This window comes from Marmota marmota, unplaced genomic scaffold (genome assembly GCF_001458135.2).
Source record: "Marmota marmota marmota unplaced genomic scaffold, marMar, whole genome shotgun sequence".
In the NCBI taxonomy this organism is placed as follows: Eukaryota; Metazoa; Chordata; class Mammalia; order Rodentia; family Sciuridae; genus Marmota; species Marmota marmota.
In genome coordinates this window covers 11,397,486-11,407,224 of record NW_026000243.1, presented here as the reverse complement: position 1 = coordinate 11,407,224, position 9,739 = coordinate 11,397,486, and the positions used below count along the sequence as shown (strand labels likewise).

Here is a 9,739-nt window from a genome sequence, read left to right as displayed (position 1 = left end):
CCAGCTTTGCAGAAATCCACTCTTATGTAATACAAGACAAAGTGACACTGTGACATTGCCCCATGCCTCAAGCCATACTCAAGTAGCCCTCAGCTTGTCCACATCTTACTTCAAAGCTTGCTATTTCAAGGAATCACATAAAGAGCTGGTAAGCTTGGACAAAATTAGGGACTCTGCCCCTGTCTTTCTCTCCAGTCACTGTCTGCAACCATCATGTTAATAAACTCCACTTCTCTCCTCTTAATGGAACATGCAGGCCATACTGACTGCCACTGATCTTGCTGGGCTTTTTGCTCCATGGTTGCATTATACCATCAGTGCCCCTCTCAATGCAAACTTTGTGCTCACCCACACACAGGATGCAACTGGTCACCCTGTAAGCCTTTTTGCCCTGTCATAACCCACTTTTACTGGACTCCTGTGTGGGTGCTGTACTCAGAAGGTATGTGCTATTTGACTTTTAACTATTAGTGAAGATAATTAGTTTGGTGCAGTACATGCCAGATGTGGTTCACGAAGAAAAACTGCCCTGCCCCAACCCACCCTCCAGCTAATTCATATGCAATACTCTTGGCCATCTGGAAAATTCTTATCCCTGCCCACCAGCATGAGAATGGATTTGTATTTGATCTCTCCTCTCGAGGGGCACTTCCAATCCAGCCACATTTCAAGCAGACGAAGTGGTGAGAAGACGGGTGTGGACCAACAAACAGTTGGTGTGGTCATAATCTGGATCACTGAGGGCTAGGAGGCTAACTATGTTCCTGATCCCAGACTGCCTTCTCCACTGGCTCAGAGTGGCAGAGATGAGACCAGAGACATTGACAAAGAGAACTTGATTCAAATCTATTGCTTTATTGCAATCCAGGAGAGTGAACCTGAGTCAAACAACTGGACTCTAGAATCTCTAAAACAAGAACCTCCAATTTGGACATGGAGACAACTGTGGCGGAAGGTTGCCTCTCCCCCCCTGCTGGTTAGTTACAGTGGAAGAGAGTTTACTAAGATGGAGGTAAGGCCTGGGTTAGGCCTGGAGGTTTTGTGACTACCCAAATTCCCAGGGAGTGGGGGTCACCTGCCCTATGACATTTAACTGGGCCTTCTGTCCTTTCCCTCCTTGGAAGTTCAGATATGGGCTGTGATTTCTGGTAGGATCTACATTTCCACCTCAACTGATGCTTCTCCCATTGAGTATAACTGGAAATGCTGTCTAATTCAGGAAAATAAGTGGATAAGTATTTCCATTTCTCTTAAACTCAGTTTGTCATCCTATCATATGCAGTGAGTGGGAATGAAAAGGAGAAAAACACAGGTTGTTTCTCAAACAGTTCCTTCCAGAATCACAGAGGCAGCTCAAAGGGTCAAGAAAAATAAAACCGACTTAGGTGAAATGCCCCTTCTTCTTTCTCATCTACTAATAGCGACAAACCCATGATTTCAGGAACAGAAAGGGGCCATGCAGGATGTGGCCAAGCTCCACAGGGAATATTTGAAGAGCATACCCTATGTCCAGAAGACTAAGCAGCAGGGCTGTGATGACTAGTACAGGGGAGGATGCCCTCCCATCACCAGCACCTTTTCTGAGGGCTCAGGGTTTCATCACTTTGTGATCTAACTAAACATGCCCATCCCCTCAGAGACATCGCTCTGGCCTCTTCCAGAAGAGCAGGGAAAGGCTCCATCCACAGAACCAGGCCGAGAAGCCATCCAGGTCTGAGGGCCCCAGGGTCATTCCATCTTTCTTTTCAGTATTCCCAGGATTAGAGTTTCAGACTGAAGCAGGGAATAAATTAGTTCTGGGCTCCCTGAGGTTGCTACTAAAGAGACACTCCTGTAGGGGAGTGGAGGAGGCAGCAGCTCACCAGGCAGGAGGTGCCAGGGCTGCTGCTTAGTGAATGTACTGGTTTCTGCCCAGGTAAGGGGTGTCAGTAAACTGTATCACAGAACCTGCCATCACCTCCTCAAAAATGATGATCTGTGGGGAAAAGAAGGGCTGAGTTATGAGGTCTGTCCTGGAGCCAGATAAGGAAGCCAGGAGGGATGGAAGGGATGGGTTTGGGAACCAGACTGGGAGGAACAGGAACAACAACTCTGGAAGGAATAGGCTAGCTGAAACTTCTGCCCTCTCCCAAAGGGCTCTCAGGGAGGCAATCTGATGCCAGGTGCAAGGATGGGAAGGAAGTTATGAGTAAAACAGAAGGAGGCTGGAAGTGTGCCCACCTGGTTGTTTCCTCTGAATAGCCAAGGACCTGGTAGGTAGAGGGTTTCCTGGGGTCCGATGTTCCAGTAACGTCCAAGGTTTTGGCCATTGACGAATATAACTCCCTTCTCCCAGCCCTTCAAACAGTAGAGAGTGTGTTAGTCTACTATGAGAGCCACTGATGACAAAGTCACACTAGAAGGCAGAGAAGACACATCAGATATGTTCTTCACATAGGGCATAGTGGTGCAGGCTTGTAATCCCAGTGGCTTGGGAGGCTAAGGCAGGAGGATCGCGAGTTCAAAGCCAGCCTCAGCAAAAGTGAGGTGCTAAGCAACTCTGTGATACCCTGTCTCTAAAAGAAAATACAAAAATAGGGCTAGGGATGTGGCTCAGTGGTCGAGTGCCCCTGAGCTCAATCCCTGATACTCACCCACTACCAAAAAAGATGTGTTCTTCACTCAGTTTCCAAAAGACCAAAGTGACCCAATGTTCAACAGCCATGGAGACTAACAGGTGGCCTGTTCCACCTCATCTCCACTAGCTCTGAGCCTTCTAGGCAGAGCACACAATCCCAGGCTGGATGTAGGAGCCTGGGCCCTGATAAGTGTCATCAGGTGGTTCTGCTTTGAGCTCCCTCTGCTGCCCTGGAAGGCAGGTGTTATATAGTACTCCATCAAGGCCAAGCACAATGGTATTTGAATCAGCCCTCTGAGAAAACAGAAGAAAGAATCGCGGAAAGGTAAAGGGGGCTTACAAACCTCCAGTTTCAGAAACGTGTCAGAAGGGGAAGAGCCAATTACAAAGCCACAGAAGAAGAAAGCAGGGACTGTAGGTACATCAGGGATACGAGTCCATTTGTCAATGCTGAACCTAAGGATAGAACAGGGCAGGAAAGGGAGAAAGGGGACTTTCTTAGATTTGTTCAGTTCTGTACCTAATTCCTAAAACATGTCCCTTCTTTGTTTAAAGCTCCCAAGTTCCCTACTTCTTAACCAAAACACAAGAAGGGCGGCAAGGTAGTATAATGAGCATTCTCCTAGTCTACAAATGCAGGTTCTAATGGTGGTACTGTCCCTCACCTTGGACAAGCCACCTTGGCCTCTGAGTCTTGGAATCTGCAGGATCCTGGTGGGGTGAGGATAGGGCTGTGCTCGCTCTTGCTGCAAATTATTATGAGCTCACACAACTGGTGTGGGGCAAGGACCTACCTCTGAAAGAAGCTCTTTTTCATGTCTAAGCTGTAGATTCTGAATTTTTTCAAGGGAGAATCATTCAGATAGAGATTTCCAATTATGCCTGTGGGAAGGAGGCAAAGAAACATGAGCAAGTCCAAAGGAAGAGGACCTAACTATGACCAGGGCCATGCATGGAAAGTTTCTAGAAAGATTTTTCCAGGAAGAGGGAGCTCAAAGCAAGGAAGATTTCTCCTGAAACATATACTGCCTAAGGAGCTCAGCACTTGTAGTATAACCCCCCGCTAGAGATGCCAAGGGACATAATAATGAACAAGAATATTATATGCCAGGCCCTAGAATTTACCATGGAAGAATAATACATCCAAGGACAGTGACAAAGCTGAGCTCTCACAAGGGTGAAAATAAACTCTGACCTCTCGCTGAGGGAAACTCTGCATGAACAAGAGGTGCCAAAGGTTCGGGCCTAGCTTTAAGGTAGTGTCAAATAGGATCTCAGACTAACAAACCTAACAATTTAGTCAGAAATTTTCTACACAACCTTGAACTAAAGACAGGTTTTTCTTGAAATTGTGAGAAAATGGCAATATCATTTGGGTATCCAACACTGAAGAACTGTATACACCCAAATAGTTACTGATCAGCACCTTGGGGTTTGGATCAGCTCTATAGGTTGTGCAGCAGCTCCCCAAGGACTCTGGATAGTGGAGCTGCTGAGCTCCTAGGCTAGGAATTTTGAGATCTAGAAAAGGTAAATAGGCTTCACAGGGACTGCAGATACTCTTAAATGGCCCACAAGGGGTGTGTGTGTGTGTGTGTGTGTGTGTGTGTGTGTGTATGCACATTTCTGGAGGGGAAGTCTGTGACTTATAAATATTGTATATGGTCCAGAGGCCAGAACTCCACAATGAGGGTCAGGACACACTTGATGAGCGTCTTGGAGAAGCAAAGACTGGCAACAAGGGTCAGAGTGGAAGGTCCTTCCAACCCCTAGGAGAACAAAGGAAGCACGATGTGCCCAGAGATGAAATGCCAGAAAAGGCACCGAGAGGAATGCTGGGGAACTATTTCAGGAAAAGGAAGACAAAGTGGGCCTGGATAGTGCTAGAACCTATTCTGAGGCCCTTCCAGAGGAGAAGCCCCAATGTCTCATCACATCGTATCCTTGGCAGGCTACCAGAAGGCTCTCTGCTGAAAATCTGACCAAGGGAGAGATGCACAAATTTCCTCCACTACAAATACAAACAGCTGTGACAGAATTGGAAGGTCATCAGTCCCCCTCAACACAGCAGGATTTATTTTATCTGAGTTCTTTTCTTTTTTTATAACTTACTTAAAACACCAACATTTAGACAGACAGATAAAAGAAAGTAAGATCTAAATTAAGACATAAAAAATTAGAAGGCCAGAAAAAGAGAGTGAATTGGTGGGATATTCCTGGAAGAGCATGTGGACAAAAGGCATTTGGTTTATTCTATATCCTACTTCCTCCTCCTCACCACTGAAAAATGATTTATGGATTTCCCTGAGATGGATGAAGAAAAGAATTTCAGTGTGGAGACCTAAGAAGGCACTGGTCCCATACCCTCCTTTGGATTTCTAGAAATCTCTTTCCTTAATCCTTACCCATTACCCAAAAAAGCAGACTTCAGCCCAGAGAGGGACTAAGGTTAGCTCACTGTTCATGGGGTTTCCTCATGAGCACACAGAAAATACAAGCATGGAGTGTTATAGGGGAAAGGGTCAGCTAGGCTTTTCTGACCCACTTGCCTTGTCTCACATATAGGTCAACTCAGCTTCCACCTCCTGCAGTGTGCCTTCATGATCCACTTCCCTCCAGTGGGCTTCTAAGACCCATTTCCCTGTACTGTGCCTCCCTGGCCCACCTCCCTGCAGTGTGCCTCCATGGCCCATCTCCCTGTAAGGACCTCTATGGCCTGTTGTTGTGCTGTATGGAAAGGGGGAAACCCTGTCTGAGAAGCAGTAGCACCTCTTCTCACTTGTGCTAGGACCTACCTTTGCGCTGATCATCAATATTATTCCCATAGTTGACTCGCCCACGATTCTCCACCAAGATCCTCAGAAAGGTGTAACCCTGCCAGGAACATAGTGGCTGATGATCGCCTGATACCCAACTATGAGGTCACTGCTGCACCTGGGAGTTGGTTTGTGGACCCCAGTTCTTCCCTATGCTCTGAGGATGGGAGTAAGAGCCCTGCTGGTAAGAAAGCATGCTCGTTCCTCTCCATCCACAGCTTGTGGTTAGGAGGCTCCTGTCTTCCAGGCCTTCCTCTTTGACTCCCACCAAACTTCCTTGGAAGCAGCTGGGGCTAGCCATCACCCTGCTCCCTAGGATAACAAACCTGAATCAAGGGGATAATAATCTTCGTTGTTTTATAGTCCATGAATCCTATAGATACTGTGTCCAAAAATACCTGCCAAAGAGAAGATGGAAAGCATCCATGGTCAACAGGATGGAGGATGAAACAAATAGGTTATACCATGTGTGTGCATGCTTAGGAGGGGGCTTAGCCAGGCATGGAGGAAGGAATGTACATGGTCACAGCTGGAAAGTGTCACCGAGATGACAGGGATGGGCAACTTTACACACTGGCAATAGCTGATTCTGAGGGCAGAGAGAATAAGATGTATAATACAGAGGCTGGTCACTAAAAGGTCCAGGAATCAAGAAGAGATGCTCCTACCTGTCCCCGATCACGTACAACACCACTAAGTGTGCCAGATGAGGTGATGATGGTCTCATACAGAATGTACCCAAAGGCCTGTCCATTCCCATCATTTACTGGCAGGTTCTCCATGTTGATGGGCTTTTCAGACTTGATTGGCTGCAACAGAAGATAGCAGAAAAGCATAGGGGCCAGGCTTGCTGCCTTGCCCTGAATCACTGGCACATGAAGTAGCAAACAGATCTGGCCTGGAAGGGAGCACACTGGAGGAGAAGCTGTAAGAGGAGCTCTAACCTCCTTTTTCTATTATGACTTATTGCATTAAACCTATGGCTCTCCAGAGTTATAGGGATGAGAAAACAAGGAAAGGGGAATGCCATGAGAGAAGAAAGCCTTGCAATCTAGTAGATATCTAACTCCTTAAGACACTGTCATTTTTGCATTACAACATCCCTTTAGTGAGCTGCAGGAGGTGCCCCCTCTTCACAGAGGAGGATTCAGTGCATTCCTCTGTCTCTTCCCCCACTTCTGCCCCTAGAGAAATATAGCTCTAGCCAAGCTGGAGGAAGACTCCCATTGTTTTCGATTTCTCTTGTTCCTTCCCACTGCACACTCTAGCACCAGTTCGTTTTCTTCACTCAGTTCTAAAGTTGGAAAGGAGACCTCTAAGCCTTCTAGAATTGGCTTTGCTCTTCCCAGCACCTCCCAATCCATTTGGAGAGTTTCTGGGCCCTGCTCACCCTCCCAATGACTGTCCTTGCTTCCCTGGCCCACAGTACTCACCTCCCCTATGAAACTGAGGACATCCCACAGTGATAGGTAGAAAACCGGTATCAATGGCTCATAGGTCATCTTGGGAAGAGGTTTAGGAGGGGGAGGTAGAGGGGCATCTACAACAGACAGACAACACAGACATCCCTAAAGGACCCAAATGTCACTGCATCCAACAGTCTTTTATCCATGTGTCCCATATGCTCCTTTATCCTGGTACCAGTAGTAACAACAGACTAATTTCAGCATATGCTTAGATGGTTCTAGGAGACAATGCCTAGGGGAAGTGTGGGGCTTTCTCACGTCTTCCATATGAGATAAGGAGTCTTAATGCCTCTATAATAGAAAAGTGAAACTGGCAAGATGCACACTATATGAAAACAGCCTCTCAAATCCTCCTTGTCTAGAATGTTCCTGAATACAGGTCAACTAGGATTGAGATGAGGTTGTGAGAAGGTAACTCTTTAAAGGGCTGAGAACAAAAGCAATTTGCCAAGTGAGAGCTTCATTCCTCTTCTTGCTGGTATTAAACTGCTAGCTGGTACCTGAGAAGGAGCCGAAAAATTCTCGAAGCTTTGAATATTTGGCTGTATAATCTCCAGCTTCTGTCAGCACAGCATCATAGTCTGAAAGATATCCATGAACTGGTCATAGTCATTCCTATCCCTGGAATAATAAACACAGCAGCAAAGAAGAGAGAAGCTGGGGTAGGGTAGTAGGCTTCTTGGCCCAGCCATTTTGAAGGCAAATCACCAATAGTATGAACCACTCAGTCAAAATACTATAAATTCTACACCCTATAAAATAATACAAAAATTGCCCATAATCACAGCATGAACCTAAATTTCTAATTGCAGGTAGATAAAATGAGGCATCTTTCCTAACCTTTGGGGACTCTCAATCTGAAGGGGGGGAAACTTCAGCCACACATTCTCAAAAGCCTGAGCAGTGAGGAGAAGCTGCCCATCACCACAGACCCTTCCCTTCCCTTTCTCTAGTACACTTCCTCCAAAGAGCTCTCTCACAGAGTAACTGGCTCACAAGCACCAAGCATCTTGAGTCTAGTGCTGCTCTGGAACTTTAAAAGTGACAATTCGAACTAGGCCTCTACCTTCCCCAAGCACTTTATAATCAAAATCATTAAAGGTGCCAGATATTGTCCCTAAAGGACTCTCCAAAAAGCCCCAGCCCTGAAGATGCTGGGAAGAACCAGTATTAGAAAATACTTGCCATAGCTGGTGACATCAGACTTATATTCATGAAAATGCATGGCTCCATTTATAAAGCCAAAATTGGTGCCTCCATGGAACATGTAGAGGTTGATGGATGAGCCAGCATCAATGATGGCGGTCACTGTTTCCAGAACTTCTACAAAAGGAGGAAGAAGGAGGGATGTGTGAGAGTCTAAGACAAGTCCTAAATACTCCCTTTGATACTCTTATTCCTAAGCCTCCTCAAGGTCCACTTCATCTCTCTGCCCTTCAGTTTTAATGCTCCAACTACAGAAGATTAGGAAACAAGGAAGAGAAGTGGGCCTGAATTCATGGCCTGGAGCTTGGGCCTCTAGTTGCATTTAAATTCTAGTTGAGTCTATTAACCACCATAAGAACAACCTACAACACAGGCCTGCATCCTCTGCCAGCCAGTGTGAGTCCCAGAAGTTATTCCTTTGGTAAAAATGCAAAAAGATAGTGTGTATCATTAGAGATACCATTCTGACTGCCTCCCACAGTCCTACCTTAATTAAGAAATGAACCAGTGACATAAAGAGATAATATTGAAGAAAAAAATAAATGGTTAGTATGTATATTATTAATATAAATCAAAGAAATGCAAACTAAACAATAACCTGTCAGATTGGTAAATATTAAAAATTATTTTAATACTGGATATTGATGAATCTGTAGGATATAAGTACTATCAGTTAATAATGGTGAGTAAAAACTGCTACTGTCTTTCTGGAGGTCAGTTTGACAAATACACATTAAAATTGCATTAGTATAATAATTCTATTGATTATCCATAGAAAAATAATATACCAAGTATGCAAAACTGAACGTTCAAGAATGATCAGTGATATGGTGTTCAATTAACCAAAGCCACTGAAAACAACCTAAGCATGTATCTATAAGAGACTAGGTCAATAAATGGTTGTACAGTTATTAATCCAAAGGGATTCTTTGCATTCTTTAAGCTGGTGATATAAATCTATGTACAATATTATAGAAAGCTGTCAATTTGTGTCATTGACTGGCATAAGTAGGTGACAGGGTCATCAGGATCTGACTACACTGTCTAAACCTCAATCAACTAAAAAACAACTGCAATGTTTTCTCTGGGCCCTGAGATTTTTACTTCTTTATACTTTTCTATAGTTTCTGTGTTTGAAATAGGTATGCGTTATTTTTCTAATTACAAAAACATAAAACATACAAAAGCAATGTGGAAAGTCCTACTGTTTATTTCAAGTGTCAAGACAAATGACTCTGAAATACCAATAGCTGACTATTAACACAAATGATCCTAGAAGTCTTGCACACTACAGCTCCATATATCAACTAGCAGATTATTTAAAACTCATTCTTCCTTCTTAGGTTAACAAACATGCTGGACATAGCCAATGCCAAGTACTCACCAGAGGAATCCAGGATATTGTGTGGGCCTCCCCATGAGTCAAACCACCCTGTCCAGTACTCCATCACCATCTTAGGCTGAATCCCCTGGGTACCACAAAATGAGAGTTAGACAGGCAAGCTGGCCAAAAGGAAAAGAGAAACATCATTCCTGGAGGGGAGCCCAGGATCTATCTTCTCCCACCTCTTCCCTGGCTTTACACCCCTTGCCTGAGAAGCCAGTGGGAGCAGAGCACAGACAAGGATGGTTCA

At 45.0% G+C, this 9,739-nt stretch overlaps 1 protein-coding gene across 10 annotated transcripts in view; it reads right to left on the bottom strand.

Annotated features, from left to right (window-relative positions):
* Window positions 1–835: 835 nt before the first annotated feature.
* The window catches only part of LOC107153558 (beta-galactosidase-1-like protein 2), a 41,964-nt gene continuing 33,060 nt past the window's right edge, over window positions 836–9,739 (bottom strand). For 7 of the 10 annotated variants that reach the window (XM_048796193.1, XM_048796195.1, XM_048796197.1 and 4 more), the window contains 9 exons: window positions 9,490–9,574; window positions 8,085–8,222; window positions 7,400–7,480; window positions 6,867–6,973; window positions 6,102–6,242; window positions 5,760–5,831; window positions 5,413–5,491; window positions 3,412–3,499; window positions 2,195–3,073 (listed from right to left, as the gene is read on the bottom strand). In XM_048796193.1, the coding sequence (XP_048652150.1) occupies window positions 2,710–3,073; window positions 3,412–3,499; window positions 5,413–5,491; window positions 5,760–5,831; window positions 6,102–6,242; window positions 6,867–6,973; window positions 7,400–7,480; window positions 8,085–8,222; window positions 9,490–9,574 (1,155 nt within the window). In that variant the 3' untranslated portion in view covers window positions 2,195–2,709. Of the gene's footprint in view, window positions 3,074–3,411; window positions 3,500–5,412; window positions 5,492–5,759; window positions 5,832–6,101; window positions 6,243–6,866; window positions 6,974–7,399; window positions 7,481–8,084; window positions 8,223–9,489; window positions 9,575–9,739 lie in introns of all 10 variants that reach the window. The other 3 variants (XM_048796194.1, XM_048796199.1, XM_048796198.1) reach the window with 3 other exon arrangements.